Below are 24,160 nucleotides of genomic sequence, written 5' to 3'. Positions count from 1 at the left end.
TTCCAATCTGCCTAAGGCTGACCTTCCTTTCCTAACAGCATGACTTCACAGCAGCCTGGAAATCCTTTTGCGAATTTGCTGCTTCCTTTCAAGCATCACAAATTTTCCATTGGGGGGTGTTTCTAAAGCTCTGGTGGTGTTTAATCTCATCTCCAAGTCATGCCAAAAAGTCCAACACTTGCAAACATTTCCAAGTAAAATGAATAGCTTGTGACAAGCAGTGTCCCCAGTGTTTTCAAACCTGCACATCAGGGAAGACAGGGACCACTCCATTTTATCTGGGTCATTTTTCTCGCCCTGAGGTTTCCCAAGGTTGAGGGGTCCCCTGAGATGTGACATCTGTCATTACAATCCATCTGGATTCCTCTTGTCACCTCCTTTAGGAAAAGTGTGACAGACTTGCCCCTCTTTTTGTGATCATAATAGAAGCACATATTTGTGTATTTTCTGCCCCAGATCTGTACATTCCTCAAGGTCTTCCATCCACGGAAAACAAAACATGCTTATTTCTCCCCATTCTCCTGTATTCTCATTCGGTTGAACAGAATGGCCAATTTCACCGAAGAGAAGTTCCCTGGAATTAGTTATCTGTGGGCTGATTCAGGAGAGGTCAAAAGGCCATTTTTATTTTTACCTTTAACAGAATTTTTTTTGAACTGAAACATAAATATCATTAAATAAAATCCATTGATCTGTTCATGTGGGTCCGTAACATGACACAGTCCTGGGCTAACAAAACTCGGCAGCTTGATCAGGAGGTCAGGATACATTAAGGAAGAAACTGCCCTCAAGAGCCTGGATGGGAAATAGCTTGTCTGCACCAACAGCTGAAGAGAGGCATTGGGATCTGCCCTGATTCAGAATGTAGGAATGTGTTTACTCAACACGCTATAGAGCAGGACCTGTCTCCATTGTGGATATTAACTCAAACCTGGGGCACCTAGAAAGGAAATATACACACACTGTGTTGCAGTTCACAAAGTATTTCACCAGCCCAGTGACCCAGGCACTATCTGCTGGGAGGCAACAGTCAGGCTTCTACATCAGGCTTCTTCTTAAGGACTTTGCTTGGGCTTTTATTGCCTCGTTATGGGGTGTATGCTGTTTGGATCAGGACACCACACGGTGGCACAAAACAGATATGCACTGTCCCTGGGGCCTTCTGACCCTCCCTTTCCTATGGACACGGGTGTCCCCAGCCCCAAGGACCTCCCTTCCCTGCAGCCTCTGTTCTCTCTCCTTGGGTCTGTCTCAGCTGGTTTCCCAGATGGACAGCTGTCATCACAGACGTGTTGGGCTCTAGCGTGACAATGGTTATGTAAATGGGAAAACAAGAACTTGTAGATGGGGCAGGAGGGAGACTGGGTGATAGTGGCCAACGGAATGTCATCATCCTGACAGCTGAGGAGGAAGCTCAGAAAACAGAAAGTAACAGATGCAGAAACACTTTGTATCAGCTTGGAAACCCAGACAGAGCCACCAGGAGTCCTCCATGCTTCTTTTTCCAGATCTGCTCATTAAGGACTCCTGAGCAGTCCTAGCTCACGATCCTGCCGTCATCGTCACCCTCAGACCCTCCAATCAAGAATCTACTCTGGACCCGGCCCTTGCCTTACAAGCCCTAACCTTGGGCCATATTTATGGCTGTGCACCCCATCACAGCACCTGACCTGGGGACAGACCTCTTGGGCAGCTGTGGCCAATGGTGTGACTGTCCCTGCACTGCCCTCCTGCAAAGAGGCACTTCTGCTCCTGAATCCTAAAGACACAAATAGAAAGCCCGCTGCATCAACCCATCAGGCATTTGAAAGGTACAAGCTACCCTTATGACACACCATGGTCACTAGACCAAGAGACTTTAGTGCAATTTCTAGCCAACTTAGTTAACTCTAGAACTTACAGAGATGCCATTCAGAGCCTCGACTGTCCTTAAGCTGAGGGGAGAATTTAGTGCCACACCTGCTTCCTCCTCAGGGGCTTCCTTTTTGCTTTCACTGGCTGCACTGATACATCAATTGGGAAACTGTTCTCAGCAGTGGAGTGCGGTATTGATTTAAAGGGCTGAGGCTCTGGGGCTCAGGGTATAAACTTTCTCCCCAGATTTACTGGATACAATCCATGGCATTAATGTTGCATATAAAAATCTCCCCATACTTTATAATGAACATTCTCCGCAAATCGCAAACCAACGGCATTCTTGAGCATCCAAAGTGATGCTTTATATTCCAATCACCATCACGACAAGTACCTTACAAGACACCGCTTACACAGGATCTCATCCCTTCCTATTACAAAATGGACCTGAGAAGCAAAAGAAGTACTTAAAAATATGGCTATGACTTTTGAGTTTTCCACATTTTCTTTTTCTTTGTTTTTCTCCCCTTTCTTTTCACTTTGAGTCTCAAATAGCATGCGTGAGGGGATGGAGAGATTTATGCTGTGATCCCTCTCCCCAGAATGACCTCACTCTCTCTGGCTGGCAGAGGCGGGCGAGGCTATAAAGAAAGGGGAAGTTTTCACGCCATGTGTAACCCTGCCTTGGAAGCGGGGTCGAGGCAGGCAGCGTGCACCCGGCCGTGGAGCGCGCCCCTGCCGTGGTGCATGCACCTGCGGAGGCTCCAAGATGCACGCAGTGAGAGGGGATGTCAACACCGCTGCCCATCCCGCCCAAACTCTACATCAGCTTCCACCCTCCCCCACCTTTTCCCGTTAGAGGAATGGTCCTGCATGATTTACTCAGATCAGCGCTGAAATGAAAATGAGAACATTGATATTCCATCTCAGGATGTTTCTTTGTGCGCCGTTTAGCTCAGGAGAAGGTAAAGAGCAAATGCTTAAATCAGCAATTCACAGAGCAATTCACAATGCTGTCCACTAAGCACCACCCTTGAATTTCACCTGGCTCTTTATCACTGTCTCGGTGGTATTTAGAAAAAAAGACAGAAAGAAAACTTTCAGAGCTGCAGTTCTGCCTCCAAAGCACTAATGAGAAGGGTGTCTCCTTCACTCCCGGGCCGCCCCACACAGCTGCCGCCCAGACGGGAGAAGGTGCCTGGATTTGCACGCCTGACGCAGTTTTCACAGTATCGCCTTTGCTTCTTCATCGAATCCAGTCTGGCATTCTTGCCCATTTCAGTCAAAGGCCATCTTGGTTTTTTCTCTTCCTTTTGGGTGTCGGGGAAGCTGCATGAAGTTCTAGGCCAAATAGCCAGCTGCTGTGCTTGGAGAACTGACTGGCCCCAGGCAGGACTCACAACAGCACCAAGCCTTCCAGCCCCACACAGGGTCCCCTCACCTCTGGGGTCAGCCAGTCCCCTAACCTCTACCTCCAGGCTCCCTGGGCTTGCTCTTCTCTCCAGCAAAGCCAGGCTGCACACCTTTCGTATTCACTCTGACTTTGGAGCTTTGTGCCAACAGCCTGGAGCCTCCTTTTTCCCGTGTCTGTAACTGCTGAAAGCTTCAGAGACTGCTCACCTCTCCTCTGTGAATCCCACCCAATGATCCATCACGTCCCACCCACCAAAACACAGCCCAGCACCTGGCCAGGGGTCAGGGTGGGTCTGACCTAACCCTTGGGGCAACCTGACGTGTATAACAACCATTTACACATCCATCCCTGCTCTCCGGGAGCCCCCAGGCAATCACAGAGACACCACCATTCATCCTTGTATTCTTGGGCCCCAGGCTCAGCGCCCAGCACTTTCTAAGAGCACAGTACATGCTTGTTGAATTGAAGAAAACACAGTTGGACTCAACTGCATTGTCACCTGACTTTTCTCAGACAAAGAAAGGAGAGAGCGTGACAGGACCAAGGAAGGTGGTATTCGGGGAATTTCCTACATAAGAGCCCAGGTACACTGCACCTGGGCAAATTACCTAACCTCTCTGAACTGCAATTTCCTCAAAGGACTAGGGAAAAATCGCCATATCTACCACTTGATAGTCCTTAAAAGAACAATACAAGGGACTTCCCTGGTGGTCCAGTGGTTAAGACTCCACGCTCCCAATGCAGGGGGCCCGGGTTCGATCCCTGGTCAGGAAACTAGATCCCGCATGCTGCAACTAATACCTGGCACAGCCAAATAAATAAATAAATAAACAACAGTGAAAAGAACAAACAAAAAAACCAGCTTTAGTGTTTAAAAAAAGAAAAGAACAATATGAGATGATGCATATAAAGATTGGCACAATGCCTTGTCCTCGGTGAATGGAAGCGTTGCCATCAAGAAGAGCTTGGGTAGGGAAGCATATCAGGCAGGGAGTGGTCTGCCAGCCCACACTTTTCACCTGCAGCATCCTCCATGGTGAGATGGGTCTTTGGCAACTACACGAGAACAGGCAGCCTTGGGACACAGGCTAAGACCCCGAAGTCCAGGCCAAAGCCCTCCAAGGGGTGAGCCAGGTGGGAAACAGGCAAGGATGTGAGGAAGACTGGCAGGTCCCTTGGGTGAGCTCCTAAGGGACGGTGTCAGTGGTCCAAGCCTTTCTCCCCATCCCCGGTCTCGACTGCCCCCCTCAGTTTCAGAGCAGGAAGACAGGAGGGCTCAGCTACCATCTGGGAAGGGGGTTCTACAACAGGTTGAGGGATCTGCCCATGGCTCGTTCCCCTGCCTCCTCTGAATCTGTGCAAAAAACTTTAAATCCAAGCATGAACCGGGGCAGCTCCGCTCAGAGACCTGATCTGCAACGTAATGCCCCACACACATCTCAGAAAGAACTTTCCGCTGTTCTCCTCCTTCTTCTCCCCTGGCAAATATTCATCCAGCCCCACAGTGGGATGTGGTCTTGCCAACCTGTAGGGCTCGGTTCCGAGGTCCTGGTCCCCAGCTGTTAATGCATGAGAACCCACAGAGTGCAGGACATCTTATTTCTCAAGCCCTGTTGCAACTATCTGAAAAAAGACGTTGCTGAAAAGCAGAAGAGAACACTTAGAAACCAATCAACATCTCTATACCCTGACTGATTCTACCTCGAAGAGCTGCCTTGAGTTTCCACATGCGGCATAAATCTAGGCTGTTTTAGAGCCACAGAGGCGCCTGTGGATGCCCCTCGTCGTCCCAATACCTCCCAGCTTCTCTTGGCTCTGACAGGAAAACGTCATTGACAAAGAGGGTAATTCGTACTTGCGTTACCAAAGCAGCACTCTGCTGAGATTAATTTTCCCTTATCTTTACTGCCTTGCTGCTATCCCTCAAATTTACTTCCTAGGGTTTCATCCTGGGCCAACACAGTGTTTTATCAGTGAATACAACAGCGGCTAAAATTAGAGGCACCTTAGTGCACAGACCACCTCTACCCCCTACCTCCTTCTCCACTCCGTGTTTCTAAACTGTTTCTACCATTTCGAAGGATTTTTTTCAAACCAAACTCTCTTCAGTTGGCTCAATTACCTCTGTTACCATCTAGTCTAGCTTCTCCCTTTCTGTGTCTGTCTGTTTCTGTCTCTCGATAGATAAGTAAAAGATAGATAGATAGATAGATGATAGGAAACAGATCATCAAACACTGTTTCTGTTTCTCTCTCTCTCTTATATAGGGGCAGAGACATATCTAGGGGAAAGAGAGAAACAGAAAGAGTCAGACAAGAATGGAAACAAAGTGTTTTTTTCTTTATTCCAAATTCACAGATCTGTTCCCTTCACTACTGGAGCTTTCTCCTGAGGTCTCTGAAGGCTCTCCTAAGCGGTTTTTTTAAAAAAAATAAGTTTATTTATTTATTTATTTATGGCTGCGTTGGGTCTTCGTTGCTGCGCGCGGCCTTTCTCTAGTTGCCGCGAGCTGGGGCTACTCTTCGTTGCGGTGCACGGGCTTCTCATTGTGGTGGCTTCTCTTGTGGAGCACGGGCTCTAGGCGCGCAGGCTCAGTAGTTGTGGTGCACGGGCTTAGTTGCTCCGCAGCATGTGGGATCTTCCCAGACCAGGGATCGAACCTGCGTCCCCTGAATTGGCAGGCAGATTCTTAACCACTGCACCACCAGGGAAGTCCCTAAGTGATTTTCAATTTGAATACACAAAAGAAAGTCAGCTAATCAAAATGTTAAAGTATAAAAGAAAATTTTAAAAACACCACCAACATACTTGGAAAATAGGTAAAATCAATTGTTAAATCCATCAATCTAGTGATCATCTTAATAATCTAAACCATTGGCTCACCAAATCTGGAGATCATTGACACAAAAGCAATTTAAAATTATTAAGCCCCCAAAAGAGTAATCGAAGAGTGGGCTCTAAGATGAAATGTGTCTCAAACACAAGTAAAAGAAGAAATTCTCAAGTGTCCACAAGAACAAAATTCTTAAGGATATGATGACTCCTGTGTGAGAAACAGTAATTTAATGATCTAAAGTCTTATTCCATAAAAATATATTTTATTAACACAGAAAAGGGGAATGGTTCATCTTTATACCTGCCAAAATAGATGCATTAAAAATGATTATTAAAAAAATTTTGAAAAGTAAAAGAATTTGTAGAATCTCAAGATTCCATCCATGTACCAAATGTGAGGAACACTAAACGTCTTGCATCCGGACAGCTCAGTCAACAGTGTATCAACACTCCCTAGAATCTCAGAGCTACAAACCTCAACCTCCAGGGAAGCAGACACAGGGCATCACTGTCAGGGTTTTGCTTTGTTTTTTTTTTTTTTTTTTAATTCAGGGCATTTGAATTGACTTTATTTCCTAAAGACATGGATATGTACTTCCTCATGATCACACACATGACAAGTATCCAAGGACAGAAAAGCAAGGGTCCCTGAATGTGACTTTGAGTAACCTTAATTTTCAGAGATGTGCTGCCATAATCAGGGCTTTGTTCTTCTATTAAGCAACCATATTTTCCCCTTTTAATTATTAAATATATTATATGTACAAATCTAGTCCACAGGAAGTTTTTAAATTTTCACACTTCATTAGATAGAGAAGAACAAGTCCAACTGAATCTTCCTTCTAACCAAGTCACACTAAATCTCTGTGATGAATAACACACACCTGTGCTTCCCTAACGCTCCTTACACCTTCTCATTTGTACGGGTGTCATTTCCGCTCTGTCCAAATGAGTGCAAGAGCTTTGCCTTTTTCATCTAGGGACCCCCGAAGAGGAGGAAAATGGAATCGATTATGGTGCATTTACACAGTGTAGATGTTCAAAAAATACGTTGGGAGCATAAATGCAGGCAAACATCAGGGGGTTCATCACCAGGCTCCAGACTTAGAAGAAAATGTTCAGAAATTGCAGTGAGTCAGCCACCTCTTAAATCCTACACTACTTAGCTGACCTAAATATCAGAACACAAACCAGTGTGTCCTTCTGTCCACCGTTGTCACAAAAACAAGCCTAAGAGACTTGCAGTTTCCCAGATGAATGTTTCCAGAGGATAAGACCCTCTTGAGTTCTGGAGTCAACCCTAAAACGCTGGGTGGGCTAAGCGGGGGTGAAACCAGTTATGCACTCGGTGTTTCACATCTTCCAGAGACTGAAGGGACAGCCCTGGTCCTTACCACCCGGCGTGGCCCTTCATTTTTATTAAACAGAGAACGTGTAACTCTGCCACATTAATATTTTAGCTACAAGACTGCTTTCCTGGGCAAACACATTTTGGTCTCTAAGATGCTAATGTAGTAAACATCACTTCTTATTCCTTCACCCAGAAAACATTTCAAGAAAATTTCTTAATGTCATAGAAGCCCAGTGACATCAGGTTAACTTCCAAACTTTGTTTCTGCCTCAACAGAATCAGCACATTGCTTAGTCCATAAATACCACACACCCATGTCTCATCTGAGGCATGCCAAACCATTCCAAAGACATCTGGGTTCTTATAGCACCAGAGCCAAGGGATACCATGCATTCTAAGTGCCCTCAGCTTATCCAGCTTTGAATTATTTCTCACTACATGCAGTTCCTAAAAGCCAAATAACTTGCTGAATTCTTTGCACAGTGACACAGATTAAAGCAGCTTTTCAACATGGAGAACTTCATTATCATACAAATTTATTATATGGATTTGGATAGGGTGCAAGTCAAATCATATTTCTGGGTCATCATATAGATTGAAAAGGAGACACGAAGCAAAACAGCCAATAGGGCAGGGGTTAGACATGTCACTAACAAAATAAGGAGGATCTACTGTGACTTTGTTTTACGAAAATAAAACGTTTTTTTTCTTTAGATCAAAGAAGACTACCATGGGAGCACCTAAAACAATAAAAGTTTCCATAACGAATGTTAGAGCACTTTGTAAAGAAGATGTGGTAATGAATGAAAACGCAGCTTAAGGATTGGGGGGGAAAAAGACTGCATATTTTGGCTTTTTATTACAGGATATTTAAGCTTGACAATAAATGTTAACATCTTTCTAATGGTTGGCAATGCAGTTGTGTAAAGCCGAAAACTCACCTTGACTTATTGACACAGCTGAGTTTGTTTTTTTTTTTTTGAATGTATTTTTTTTTAAACATCTTTACTGGAGTATAATTGCTTTACAATGGGGTGTTAGTTTCTGCTGTATAACAAAGTGAATCAGCTATACATATACATATATCCCCCTATCCCCTCCCTCCTGCGTCTCCCTCCCACCCTCCCTATCCCACCCCTCTAGGTGGTCACAAAACACCGAGGACACAGGTGAGTTTTAAGTGACACTGTTCATCCCCAGAGGAAGTGCACCACACTGCAAAAAAAGTGCTTAGCCTCACTCGATAAACCCTACTGTGACAAGGGCCACATTAGGCATTTTCACCCAGGGGAGGAAACAAGGGAACCAGATGGAAAAGGCAAGCAAATCAGTAAAGAGGGAGAATAAAAGACCAAAATTGTAAAAGAGGAAACCAGAAAAAATAACCTTCCATAGGGTGTTTATCCTGGATATCAATTAACAAAAAAAAAAAATCCAAAAACTGGTATTCATTAAGACCCTCTAGGTTGCAGGACAGTGAGGAAGGAAAAAAGAAATTAAAAGCATGACCCTTGGTCCTCAACACAATTCCAGTTTAGCTGAAGAGGAACGACTAAACCTTAGCCAATGAATAGAAAGGAATAAATAACATCAAGAACTAAATTATACAATTGTATATGTGCTCATAGGTTATATGTTTATTAAGTTATATTTCTTTGAAATTTTAATGTAAAAATGGGTTTAAAATTGAATAAATGGATAGATATCCCTGCTTTAAGATAAAATGACTTGATACTGTAAAGATATCAACACTGTTTAAATTCATTCTGAAATCTGATGGAATTCCAATCAAAATTTCAACTGAGTTTGTGGGGTTATTCAAGCATGTATATGAACAACACAATTGGACACTACACAACTAACCAAGACAGCTCTGCAGTGGCAGAGGAAAGAGATGTGACTTGTCACTCTCAGATATTAAGACATGACACCAAGGGATAGTAACTAAATACAGTACGGACTGGCCTGGATAGACAGAATCACAGAGCAGAATAGAAAGGTCTGATTTGGAGTCAAGTACATGTGGAAAATGAACATATAGTAAAGGTGGCACCACAAATTTTGGAGAAAAAAAGGACTGTAGATGGTGGTAAGACAAGTGGTTCACCATATGGAGGAAAATCAAAGTGGACTCCTACCTTATACAATATACAAAGGGAGACTCCTAACAGAGTTAAAGACTCTGTGAAAAATAGAAATGTCATATTAATAGGAGCTGGGATACTCAATGTTTTTGTGATCAATCAATGGGAAGAACCTTCTTAAAGAAACCATAAGGCAAAAAGTTTATTAAATGTATCACATAAAAATTAACAAGCTTGGGACTTCCCTGGTGGCGCAGTGGTTAAGAATCTGCCTGCCAATGCAGGGGACATGGGTTCGAGCCCTGGTCCGGGAAGATCCCACATGCCGTGGAGCAACTAGGCCCGTGAGCCACGACTACTGAGCCTGCTCTCTAGAGCCCACAAGCCACAACTACTAAGCCCGCGTGCCACAACTACTGAAGCCCACATGCCTAGAGCCTGTGCTCCGCAACAAGAGAAGCCACCGCAATGAGAAGCGCACACACCGCAACGAAGAGTAGCCCCCGCTCGCCCCAACTAGAGAAAGCCATGTGCAGCAAAGAAGACCCAACACAGCCAAATATAAATTAATTAATTTTAAAAAAATTAACAAGCTTAATAAATAAAATGAACAAAGGACATCACGAGCAGACATAATAAGAAGATGACTGAATGGGAGAAGGTATTTCCAGTGTCTAAACTCAAGAAGGAATATACGAGGAAATCAAAAAGAAAAATACAAGAATACTGACAGAAAAATTGTCAAAGAATATGAACAGAAATCAGCAACGAGAAAATGACAGCAAAAGGGCTAGTAAGTATACAAAAAAGTTGTTCAAACTTTATAATAATTTGAGAAATGCAATTTCAAATCACAAAGCTATCCCATAGCAACTAGATTAGGAAAAAATGAGAAGCTGGATAAAGCCAGTTACTGGCAGAGATGTGGCTATGGGAGCCATCACGCTCTCCTGATGGTGCCAACCCTCTCCTGATCAAGGCTCAGTCAAAGTAAGTGATAACAGGGCTTATGAGGCACAAGGTCTCCTCTTGTCTGTATGTCCATCTCAGAAAAATGCCCACACAGGTCCTTTAGGAAACATGGTTAAGGTTGTTTGTCCAGCATTGTTTGTGTTCATGGGGGACCAGAAGAAACCTACGTATCCATCCCTGAAGGAATGAGAAAGTCAAAACATGATAGATGCTCACTGTGGAATGTTGAGCAGGAGGTAGAAGAAAGAGATTAGACACACGTAGGAACATGGATGATTCTTAGAAACATCCTGCTGAATGAAATAGCAAGAATGAAACTCACATCACAATGCCATTAAAAAGACATGCCTACACTGTGCCTAATGACTTCCTTCCAAAGACTGCAATACGGAAAAGGAGGAAAATAAATCTGCAGTGGAGAAACCTGAGAACACTACCTAGATCCAGAAGATCAAGGTCACCATCACCAGTGACCCAACCGGTTGATGACAGGACCCTTGATAGGATGTGATAAGAAAACACTTCACCTCTGGGATCTTCCCCACCAAGAACCCATAAAGCCAGTCTAATCATGAGAAAATCAGCAAACAAATCTCCACTGATGGTCATTCTACTAAGCACCTGACCAACAATCCTTAAAATTATCAAGGTCATCAAAAACAAGGAAAGTCAGAGAAACTGTCACAGTCTAGACGAGCCTAAGGACACTGGATGACTAAATGTAACGTGGAATCCTGGACAGGATCCTAGAACAGAAAAAGGAATAAAGAGCGGACTTTGTACATTATATAATGATAATAACAATGCATCAATCTGGGAAACTTAGCTGTGACAAGTGTACCACAGTACCTCAAGATGTTAACAGTAGGGGAGATGGGGTCAGGGTACACCACAACATTCCATACTACATTTGCAACTTTTCTGTAAATCTAAAACTATACTAGAATAAAAATTATTTTAAAATATACATGTATATACCTGGAGAAAACCGTAATTCAAAAAGACACATGCACTCCAATGTTCACTGCAGCACTATTCACAATAGCCAGGACATGGAAGCAACCTAAATGTTCATCAACAGAGGAATGGATAAAGAAGACGTGGTACATATATACAATGGAATAGTACTCAGCCATAAAAAGGAACGAAATAGTGCCATTTGCAGAGATGTGGGTGGACCTAGAGACTGTCATACAGAGTAAGTCAGAAAGAGAAAAACAGATACAGTATAACGTCACTTATACGTGGAATCTATAAAAATGGTGCAGATGAACTTATTCACAAAGCAGAAATAGAGATACAGATGTAGAGAACAAATGTATGGATACAAGGGGGGAAGGGGGAGTGGGATGAACTGGGAGATTGGGATTGACATACATACACTACTACGTGTAAAATAGATAACTAATAAGGACCTACTGTATAGCACGGGGAACTTTACTCAGTGCTCTGTGGTGACATAAATGGGAAGGAAATCTAAAAAAGTGAGGATAAGTGTATACGTATAACTGATTCACTTTGCTGTACAGCAGAAACTAACACAACAGTGTAAAGCAACTATACTCCAATAAAAATTAATTTTAAAAATAAACAAAAAAATAAATAAATAAAATATACACGCCCACAAAGCAACATACATTTCAAAAACCATATACAAAATAAAAAATATGTCAACCCTAATAAAATGGTTACCTGTGCAGATGCAGGGGAGAGGGGCATAAGGAATGGGGGTAAAAGAAAGAAGACCCCTAACCTTCTCAGGGTACAGAAGGGGGAACTAAATTCTGGACGGGTGAAGTGACGTCGCTAAGATTATACTTACAGTGCAGGCCTCTGACCTTGAGAACACTGGAAGCTCTTTTCCTACCACAGGAAAACTCTGCCTGCTCTGAGGATAAACTGAGTGAATTCACTCCACAGATACAAACTGGGGAATTTAGCAGGTGGGCCAAGAAGGAGTATGAATGTTTCCATGAAGTGGAAAAAGAAGATGCTGCTTTAAAGTAAGTGACAGAATCCCACAGAATTCCCCAGGTTAAACACAGGGGCTGCTTTAGGGCCACAGAAAACTGGGGAGTAAGATGAGAGGTATCATTTAGGGCCAAACCTGGAGAGGTTTAGTTTCCCGTAAGTCAAGAGCTACAAGGAATTAATGAAAACAGGGATGGGTTGGATTTCTGGAACCAGAAGGTGGAGAAACATCCCAAGTCAAAGGCAACATCTGGGACTGCAAGGCCAGAGCAGGAGGAGGAATATTTGGGGCAGAGATAGAAGAGAGTTTTGCTCTATTTTTCCTATTTTCTCAGTAAAATCTAAAACTTTCCATCTGCCTGTAGGTTTTTCAGGGTGAGGGCAGGACTGTTTCTATAGTTGAGTCAGTCGAGTGTGTGGGCAGGAGAGTCTTCCCAGCAGCTGGCATCGTGGTGGCACAGATGTGCCCAGAGGCCAGGAAACCTGAAGGATGGGGCAGGGAGAAGGGGGCTGCAGGCAGGAGGGGGCAATTTGAAGGTGGTAGGGATCCTGCCTGAGTAGGTACAGTTATGCCTTTGTATGATCCTCAGGGAAAGGGATGGAATTCAAAGCTAGAAACATTCCACTCACAATTAAAGCATCTTAGTAAAAGCCTAAAGAAACGAATTAAATGCTCAAATCACAGAGAGGGAGAGAAATATGATGCCCTCAACATCTTCTCCAAGCATCAGAAGAAACGGGGGCAAGACACCACAGCTGACATCAACACTCCAACCCACTTCCTTAGGTCATTAGCCTTCAATATTCCCCTGTCTGCTAACATCTTCTTAAAAAAATCAACAAGCCCAGATGGCCCAGTGACTCGGAAGTCGGAAATGCATCTGCTTTCAAGGGAATGCCAGGAATGGAAAACTGGAAGAAAAATTGTCACTGTCAATAACCATTCAGTAGCAGCCAGGATCTGAAAAGTAACTGACCTGTGCATCACGAAACATGGGTTCACAGGGAGCATCTTCCTGCTACCAGAGTTTTATCGAGCCTGCCAAGGAGTCACCAGTCAATTCAGTAAATCTTTTTCTTTACGAACTGTGATACATTCATATCATGAGAATCTAAGCCACAATTAAAACAAACAAAAGTGGAGGGTCTAGCTTGCTGCCATTTGTGAAGAGTAAAGAAAAGGAAAAATTAAGTTGTAGCAACATGGGTGGACCTAGAGACTGTCATACTGGGTGAAATAAGTCAGACAGAGAAAGACAAAAATCATATGATATTGCTTATATATGGACTCTAAAAAAAAAATGGTACAAATCAACTTATTTACGAAACAGAAATAGAGTCATAGATGTAGAAAACAAACTTATGGTTACCGGGGGGAAAGTGGTGGTGGGGAGGGATAAACTGGGAGATTGCAACTGACATATTTACACTACTATATATAAAATAGATAACTAATAAGGACCTACTGTATAGCACAGGGAACTCTATTCCATACTCTGTAATGAGCTATATGGGAAAAGAAACTAAATAAGAGTGGATATATGTATATGTATAACTGATACACTTTGCTGTCCAGCAGAAAGTAACACAACATTGTAAATCAACTCTAATAAAATTTTTTTTAAAAATTAAGCTGCATCGATATGCATAGATCATTTCAAAGAAAATCGGTCACCCAGGATTCTTCTGAGAAGAACTGGGTAGCTGAGAAACGGGAATAAGTGGAAGAATTTTCACATTATACACTCTTCCACACTTTTTGAATTTTGAGTCACATAAATTTACCCCCTCTTCAAAAATAACCAAATAAAATGTTAAAAATAAAAAGATTAAATATTGATATGTTTATCCCCCGCTCTTTTCTTCAAAGACTTTAAGAAGACATATCAAAATACATCCACCTCTAACGCAAACGGATGAAATAAATAATTGAGAGGTACAGATTTAAATTAAAACAGGGGAAAGAAAATAATAACATCCAGAGGTAAAGTGAGCACGGTAAATGTGCACACAAAATCCTGTTGCTGGATGTGGCCATGAATCCGGTGGATAAAGCAAAGCAGGAAACTAGATCAGAGTCAAGGGCCTGTGATAAAGCAGCCTCTCAAGCAGAAGAACACCTTTTCTTATAAGGGAGAGCAAAGAGAAATTTCTCCCAAACAGCCATCTTTAGAAGATGCTGAGATACCAAGGACAGATCCCCAGCTTCTGCCCACAGATGGAGAGCCCCTGAGTGTGGGGTAGGCAGGCCGCTCACCACCTGGGCCCCCCAGAGCTCAGAGCCTGGGAGACCGGATGGCGGGGCCCAAAAAGGCAGAGCAGAGGGGGATCCTCCCAGTTGGACATGCCGCTCAGAACACAGGCTCCAGATTCCAAATGGAAAATCTCTGGGCTTGACCAATTAAGTCAGAGGAGTTGGAGAGAAAATCCTCATTTGATAGCATTGTATTTCTTTGTCTCAGACAAACAACACATGTTGGCTTCAGTTTTCCACACATCATGGAAATGAAATAGACATCAACTTCACAGGGGTCCCCAGACACGTGATTGCCAGAGTTGTTTGTTTGTTTGTTTTTAATACATTTATTTATTTATTTATTTTTGGCTGCATTGGGTCTTCGTTGCTGCGCGTGGGCTTCTCATTGCAGTGGCTTCTCTTGTTGCGGAGCACGGGCTCTAGGCACACGGGCTTCAGTAGTTGTGGCACGTGGGCTCAGTAGTTGTGGCTTGCGGGCTCTAGAGTGCAGCAGGCTCAGTAGTTGTGGTGCATGGGCTTAGTTGCTCCGCGGCATGTGGGATCTTCCCAGACCAGGGCTTGAACCCGTGTCCCCTGCATTGGCAGGCGGATTCTTTACCACTGCGCCACCAGGGAAGTTCCCCAGAGTTGTTTTTTATATGTTTGTTTGTCAAGAGCACTCCCTTGGGGATGTACAGCTTTTCCTCTCTTCCTCTTTCTTCTCCACGTCCCCCCCTCCATCCCCAACGAACCCACAGCAGGTCCTAGTCACGATGTCCCTCTGGTGTCACACACATGCAGTGCACAGAGGCAGTGCTCTATGTTCACCAAACCGGCTCCATTTTCCTCCAGGGAACCCAGCTAAGCCACATTGGTTGCCCAGCTTCTCATGCAATCAGAAAATATAGGCCTGAGGTCTAGTCAGTGGAATGTAGGTGAATATGGTGTTGTCACTTGCAGACCTGGCCCCTAAAATGTCCTGCACAGTCACCCACATTGCCCATTGGTCCCCCAAATGTCAGCTGGACTTTGACACTCAGAGCAACTGATGGCTCTATCATCTTTGTCAGGAGCAAAGACAGTGGAGCCTCTGTCAACTTTAGTCCTAAATAATTACATGGTACAAAACCCCCTCTGCTAACCCACAATGGGCTATAACGCAGGCAGTAAAGAAATTTTTATTTCTAAGATGCTGAGATTTTTGTGACTGCAGTTAGCCTACCTTGTCTAAGATAGAAATGGGGGTTCTCCCATAACAAGACACCAAATATTTGGCATTGGTTTAGCAGGTGGAGAGTTAGGTGGGGAGGGTACAGATACAGCAGATCTGGGATATACAGTGACAAAATATTGGCAAAGCTACTGCCTATAATACCCCGGAGGGCAGACCTGCCTCCAGAGCTTATGGTGCTAGAACTCGATGGTTCTGCACTAGGAAGTGGTTAAAATTCTAAGAAAACTAGAAGAGAATGGAAAAACAGATTGCTTGGATAGATGTTACCTGTTCCTAGTTGCCTGTTACTGATGTTCAGTTAGGTTTCTTATAAAAGTATCAAAGAACTACAAGAACTATGATGTGTAGCTGACACACTAGCAAATAAGTATAAGCAAAATAAAAAGCTATTTCAGAAAACTGAGACTTAAAGAGTTGGAAAAGTCATTTGCTAATTGCTTCTAGTCACCTCAAAGTAAGAGATGTCATTTTTAAACTTTTTTTTTAAATTGAAGTATAGTTTATTTACAATATTATGTTAGTTTCAGGTGTACAACATAGCGATCCCAAATTTTTATAGATCATACTCCATTTATAGTTATTATAAAATATTGGCTATATTCCCTGTGCTGTAAAATATATCCTTGTAGCTTATTTATTTTATACATAGTAGTTTGTACCTCTTAATCCCCTACCCCATCTTGCCCCTTCCCTCATTGCCTCTCTGTCATTTTCAAAGACATTGTGTATTGGAGACCCCATGAGATTTCTCAGTTGCACGTTGTGACTCAGGCCTTTGGCAAAAATCAGATTAAGGATGGGTCTTTCCACCCACTTTTAGATAACCTCAAGGTAGCCACGATGAAACTGAAAAATAGAGGCACAGAAGTAAGGAAGCAATATAATAAACAGCCTTGAAATTATGTCTGGGAAAAACTATGGTTATGACATGAGGAGCTTTCTGAAAGGAAACAAATCAGAAGCCTTCTATATTACTGAGAGAATTGTATTACTAAAGCTGTTATGATCTGGAATAAGAAAAGCTTTGAATAGTCTCCAAACCTTAAATCAATCTCAGGCAGAAACTGGGCTGTGAGTGCTGGCAGTCCCCAAGGAGGATGGAGGACCCAGGATCCGCTTCACATGTGTCAAGGAGGACCATGGACAGACAGGGAAGAACTCTGGGGGCAGAGCCAGGGATCACTGGGGAAAATGAACAAAAAGTCCCTCCCAGAGGGGAAGATCGGAATCTATTTGGGTAACTTCCCCCACTCCCTGGAAAGAGAAACTTCCCAATGCCTGCCCTGCAGGATGTCGACTTTGCTATGGACTAGTGGTTACTCTTTGCCTTCTTTTCTTCCTTTTTCAGATGGAAAATATTATTGCTGTCATCACCACCCTAAAGTGTAAGAGGGGGAGAGATGACATTTCTCTTTCGTTCGTTGGTGGCTGAACCAAGAGGACTCACATCCACAACTGATAGAGAAAGCCACTCCCCTCCTGGAGATCCTGACATTTGAGCTGTAGGCAGTGACTGCATAGCACCTGGAGGCTGTTCCCATGGAGATGGGATGCATGTGTTCCACGTGCCCCAGGGAGAATGTAATGGTGACCAGAGGGGTTGACGCGGCAGAGATGATCCTATGTGTTCACTGCACCCATTTCATTTCCTTAAACATTGAAAGAGCATTTCCCAACTTCCCCTGCAGTTAAGTGGGACCATGTGACTGAGTTCCAGCCAATGGAGTGTGGCCTGGCTCCTAAAATCCTCTGAGTGACGTCATATGCTCTCAGCAAATGAGAACTCATTAACCAACTGCTCTTAACCAATGAGCAGTAAGCACAGCATCTGACAACTGCTCTTGGTCAATGTCTGAGTTGACCCGAGTCGAGTGTGATCTTCTGCTTAGTATTGTCTACTTCACTGTAGCTTCTCTATTAATCATTTATTTTATGTTCCAGTAAACTGTATTAACTAATAATAAGTGATAAAAGGTAAACTGGCCAGACTTGCTGGAATAAACAATAGAAAAACGTAAGAATAGGAACAAATTTCACAGAAGCTCAAGAGTCTTCATGATTTGGTCAAGAAACAGACATTGAAGAGTATCAGGCAATCAGGGACTTGAGGAAAGGTAGTAAGGATTGCTTTAGCCTGGGCAGATGCACCAATAATTGTAGTAAGAGCATCTGGGAGAAATTAAGCATGTCATGACTATAAGAGATCTGAAGAGACTAAAACAGCAAATCTCAGTGTACAATGCAAAGGAGGCATCTCCACAGGACCCTGCAATAAAGATCCTTTATCGTCCTCACACAGTTAGTACTTGCATCTCTGGGAGTACATCACCGGTGGTACCCAGGAGAGATGCGAGTGGTGTGAGGATACAGTGAGCCCTGCCGATATTCAAGTCCAGTTAGCGTGGTACCTGGCAGGACTGATGCAGAAACACAACACAACATTGACCCCCAACTCTCACGCATATGCCAGGAGTTGTCCAGCTTGCATGCTTACTCAGGCAATTAGCAAAAAGAAGAAGCAAAGTGGAGAAGAAGGTATGAGGGACTAAGGGGGAGAAGGCAATAAAGGCATTGGTAACACCAAAAAGTCAAGACAGTAATCAGCATATATTGGAGACCTCATGTGTACCTTGTTGTCTCTACCCAGGAAACACTTATGCCCCATTCACTATTGGACCTATAGAGACTAAGAGAGTGCCCTTCAGCTATTCCCCACTTTAAACAGAAGCTAAGGAAGGCAGAGTTCTGTTGGAAGGCCATCAAAACAGGTGAAACTGAAAAATCCATTCCAGCATGCCCCTGCAGACCCGATGCACCTGCCACTAGATTCTGACATTCCCGGGGGGACTGATAGGGTTCACTGACATTACTACAAGGACTGACATTACTACAAGATTCAGAGATGTCTGAAGAGTTCCCCATCAGTTTAGAGAACCGTCTTTCCTATAACTGCAGAACTGTCACCTCTACATTGAAGGCCGCTCCGAGAGTGTAGAGCGACTCCGAACGTACAGCATCGCGTCTTCTGGTGCATCCATGAACGCTTCCATTACACCTGCCCCACTGCTTCCCTCTGCCAGTCCCCACCGCAACCTCCTCATCACCCTCGAAGTGCCACTGAGCAACAGCCATGGGCCAAGCTGTGGAAATAAATGAGAAACACAGTGCATGACTCTGGCCTGCCCTCAGGAAGCCTGCAATCTTGTTTGGAGGTGCCTCTGAGACACGGATTTCACAAGCAGTGATTAATTACACAGCCGGCAAAGTAACACAAGGGTATTAGGGTTCACAAAACGGGCAAGGAATCGGGGTTGGCGCGTTGATGGCTGGCTCCCTTGGGTCTGCCTAAACAAGAGCTTTTTCTCTCCCGCTAGATCTGATCATTCATCTTCTTCCTTTAGTTTTACTCCAGAAAATAATCTTTCTGTCATTTTGGTTTCAGTTCTCATAGTCTTCCAATCCTCTTCTTCCTACACTTAGAAAACCACCCCTTCCCTCATGGCCTCAATGGGAAACAAGTTCTAACCTCTGTAACATTCAGGCATATTCATTTGAAAGCTTTCTCTTCCCCTCTGTGTCTGTGTCTACTTGTTCTATTGATTCAGACTATTCAACCAGTGAGCAGAGACAACATCTAATTATATTTTTCACCGAAACATTACATGTTATTAATGCTTAGCAAGTAAGAAAAACAATAATGTCTTCATGTTTCCCCTTTTTTTCAGCCCAGGACTTCATATGTAAAAGGAGATCTTAAAAGTATAGCATGGAAGGGTTTGGTCCATTAGACATATATTAGGTTGTGTCCTCCTGTACAAAGGCTCAGGCTTTTAAATGGGACATGAAGCTATTAGCCATTACACGTCGGCTTTGGTTTTTTTCCTCCAACTTCAGCGGACTGGCACGTTAGTCTCTTGGCAAAAATCATATCAAGAGCTGCTCTTTTCCCAACAATACATCTTGACCACCGTCGATGGGCTGTCACTCAGAAATGCACAGTTATTTTTTACACTCTCAAATACTTAAGAGCCTCACAAGAGTCCAGACTCCCCTTTCCTTACCCCTTGATCACACCCTACCTGTAGGTGCTGCCAGCCTCTCTCCTCCAGCACAAATCTTCCAGTCCAGGCAGGCCAGCCTCCTTGGAGATTCCAAGGCTTCTTATTCTAGTAACCTCTAAATTTAACGCATCTACTGAAACCTCGAAAATTCACGTCATCCCCACAAATCTCTCTTGACCATAATAGCTCTCGGTGATGACTCACCCTTTTGAATTTGGAATATGCAAAGATCTAAAAAATTAACAGCACAACATAGCATATACATCAGAAAGTCAAATGGGCAGAAGAATGAACACTCTGTTTACATCAAGTTAGATCAGCTTCTTTTTAGGAGCAGAATCTACAGAGCCTGTTCCCGGTATCACACACATAGATACCACACTGAACTATCCATGGCTTTTCCTTTCCAAGGAAGTTTATGAGCCTCTTGGAGGCAGGGACTATTCCTCACATAACCCAGAACCGCCTGCAATATCAAACGTTAATAGTGCTGGGCACGCAGAAAATACACGGAAGATTCCCACTGATTTGCCCTGTAGGGAGGCTGGGAATATGATCTGGTCAAACTGAGAGTAAAATCATACTGAAGCAATAAATCAGTGAAAGAGCACTGAGAATAACTGTAGCCACATTTTCAATGAGCTGACTGGGATTTGGGACCGTAATGGAGCTGGACCCTATGAGACCTTCCCAGGATGGACACCCACCCATGTCCTCTGCCTGCCTCTTTGTCTGTAGGAAAACGTTAGTCAAAGAATAAATTTAATCAGAGAAGTGAGAAAATGCAGAAAGAAAGGAAATGGTCAAGCAAGACAAATAATATTACTTTAACCATTAAACAAAGTCAAGGACCTTTAGTTCTTCCTCCAGGGATATAAATAATATTCTGAGCCATGTCCTTCGAGCTGTTTTGCAGATACTGAAACCCTCAGCAGGTGGGAGAAGTAAACTGTGTGCTGCCCGCAAGCACGCAGACCCTAGGCTGGTTGGAGCCAGAAGGCTGATGATGTTGATTCCCACTTACATCACCACCGACCAATCAGAAGAAAGTCCACGTGCCACCACGCCCTGCTCCTTGAACACTGTAAGACCCCTCACTACCCGCTCCAGGGTGGGACACACAGTCTTGAGGGCATTAGGCCCTCTTTGCCTGGCAAAGCAATAAAGCTATTTCTTTCTACTTCCCCCCAAACTCTGTCTCCGAGATTTAATCCGGCCCCGATGTACCGTGGGCAAATTTTGGCAACAGGACTCACAGAGACCCACTCTACGTGCAATTTCAGCAGCGGGGGTGTGTGGGGGGTGGGAGGGATGAATGGCATGAAAATATCAGTTCTCAGATGGCCTTTGGGATCATCGGATAGGAGCCATCCTCCTAGAGATGAAGAACTGGGGACGTCTCCAACCGAAGCTGGAAGACCAGAGACCACACGAGGCGTGCTCAGTCCCAGCTATACCCTTTCCGCACCCGCAGCAGCTCTGCATGTGTATTTCCCCCGAAGCAAGTACCCACCTCTACCTGGAAGCAGGGGATGAACCCTCGCCCAGAGTTCCCATCCCTGGTTAACGGGAACACATTTCATGTTGTTCTGATGATATGTAACTCGGTTAACTGCAGATCTGTTGCGATTGCTTTCTCTTCTCCCTCTCATCTATGCTACATGCAGCAAATCTTAACACATCCTCTAAACAATTAAGTTATGCCACAGCTGGTACAGTGTGGTAACAGGAAAACTTGAGTTCAAATAACTAAACCCGTAGCTGAGCAGCTAAGATGTTTTTCCTTTAAAAAAATTGTTTTGTTGTTTTCGATTTTCTGACATTACTTTTCTAGCTCAGGTAACAACAAAGCAGTGTTTGGACAGTGTCACCAGGTTATTTTTGTAAACAAAAGCTCACTGAACAGCTCTGATGTGCACATGCTGTCCCAGGAATTATGGAAGATCAAATGAATAAAACTCTCTTTCTGGCCTCAAGAATCTAGTAAGATGATTAAAAATGGAACCCAAAGAGTCTAATAAAGGGAGAACATAATAGGAGCCTGTGGAATTTCAGAGCAGGGACAAATTCCCTGATTTTCCTTCACTGGGGAAATGGAATTAATAAAAACCATATGTGTTTACAAAGCAATACCTACAGAATTTAGAAATTCTTAATTTCAAAAGATGGCTATCTTCCATTTTGATCATTCTTCTGCATTCACATTTCCTTCCTCTTCCACTCAGTTGCCTACTGACAAAAGAATATGCTGACTTTTTTCACAGAGGCTGATTTTTAAAAGTTTTCTCTGAAGAGCCAGTTTTCTTTGCCTTCATCCAAATATTGCTGTCACGGAGTTAATAACGAGAAATAATGTAATTTTGCACGTTTGCCACACTGTACAGCTTCCGGAGTGTTTTCACAAATGCTATTTCAAGGGGTCTCTCTGGTCACCACAAAACCCTAAGGAGCACACATGGTCCGATGAATGCGTCGCTCGGTATGTGTGTGTGAATGTGGTTATTATTATTTTCCTCATGCACAGAGGAATCTGAGGCTCAGGGGAGTTTGGTGAGTGACAGTGACAACTGGCATCTGTCAGACAAAAAGAAAATTGCTGGCTAAGCCCTCTAAGCTAAAATTACTTACAAATTATTGCCCTTGAAAGCTCATGTTTTCGCTGGTATATGTTCTCTTGCAAAGCTAATGGCCCTGAGCAGCATCTGGGGGCCCAGGCTCCCCTTTTCTCCACGCGTGTCCCCCCGCCATTCCCTCCTCAGAAACTGGTCGACCTGTCTCCTCTCATCCTCTCTTCCCAATAAAAGATCAAAAAGCAGCCATTTGAACTTCCATCCTAAAAAGCCAAAGCCAATGAATTATGTCCTTCAAGAGTATTTGGCCTTTAAAACTTGGGCATCACCCTGCGAGGGGATGTCTTCTTGCTGATAAACACTTTTGGGGGCAGCAGCCAGAAGGTGGAAGGAATTTGGTGCTGAACCACTGATGCTGCCATGTTTCCCTCCAGTGATGAAGAAAGGGCCTCTGAGCTTATCTTCAGGGTCAGAGAAGGAAAGAGAAGCTGGCACTAATGCAACCTGGGCTGTGTCCCTGAAAGGAACTTCAGGGATGAGCAATGACAGATTTAACAAGTAGAGAAAGCCCACTGGGTCCCCAGGGGCTGAGGGACAAAGAAAAAAGCAGAATTTGGGAAGCAGCCCGGGGCCTGAGAGTGACATCCCCAGCGCTCTCTCCAACCCCACGCATGCACATTTGTCCTGGCCTGATCTCAGACTCGCCGGCTCAAGCCCTGTGCTTCTCAAGATCTGCCCCAGGTCCAGAAAGCAGCACCCTCAAGTCCCACAGCCTTGACCCAGGCTACTCTTGCTTCCATTTGAACACACTGAGTGGGAGAAGCTGTTCTTACCTCGTAGTGGGCCACGCGCTGAGATTCCGATATCAGCTGTGCACTGCACACCTTGCAGTAACTGTCTGTAAATAAATCCTGATCGATATCGGAGGACTTCATCAGGCTAAAAGAGAATCAAAAGAAGAGAAAAGCAAGATGAATCCACTGCTTTGGTTTTTACGCAGGACACTAAGTGTGTGAAGAAGCCAGGAGCCCGGTACCAGATCCAATGATGGTGACAGTGGGGGAGATCTCCCCAAACCCTTGGGGTGACCACGTCAATCGACCTTAGTAAGTGTATAAGTGACCATTTTCTCATAAACGCTCAACAACGTGGCTGATACCCCGAAAAACTGAAATCCAGCTTTAGTTTTCTTTGACAAATCAGACCTACATCTACTGTATTGTCAAGGATTTATGTGAAAAGACATCTTCAAAAATGATTCATATTAGCAAAATATTGTAAGCACCCAATATAGCCAACAGTAGGAAATAGGTTAAATGAAATTCTGATACATCCACACACTAGAATACTACATGGCTCCCAAATCCAAACTCCGATCAAATCCTTTAAGAAAATATTTAGTAAAATAGGAAAAAGTTTACCATTAACAACAAAGGTTTACAAATCAGTACGTACAGTATTATACTAATTTCTTTTAAAACATGTATAGGTGTGCAGAAAACCATTCCAGGAAATTTTAACAAAATGTTAATAGCAGTTATCTTTGGGAGATTATAGGTAATCACGTAATTTTCCTTA

General features: G+C 43.7%; 1 protein-coding gene across 1 annotated transcript in view; it reads right to left on the bottom strand.

The window, feature by feature from the left end:
• The window catches only part of ZMAT4 (zinc finger matrin-type 4), a 305,476-nt gene that overhangs the window by 206,250 nt on the left and 75,066 nt on the right, over positions 1-24,160 (bottom strand). Inside the window, exon 2 of the mRNA XM_061177366.1 lies at positions 23,416-23,521. Coding sequence (XP_061033349.1) covers positions 23,416-23,517 — 102 coding nt within the window. The 5' untranslated portion in view covers positions 23,518-23,521. The remainder of the gene's footprint in view (positions 1-23,415; positions 23,522-24,160) is intronic.

Source organism: Eubalaena glacialis, chromosome 20, assembly GCF_028564815.1.
Source record: "Eubalaena glacialis isolate mEubGla1 chromosome 20, mEubGla1.1.hap2.+ XY, whole genome shotgun sequence".
NCBI classification, from domain to species: domain Eukaryota; kingdom Metazoa; phylum Chordata; class Mammalia; order Artiodactyla; family Balaenidae; genus Eubalaena; species Eubalaena glacialis.
The sequence above is the reverse complement of the archived record's forward strand: the minus strand, read 5'-3'. Positions and strand labels throughout refer to the sequence as shown.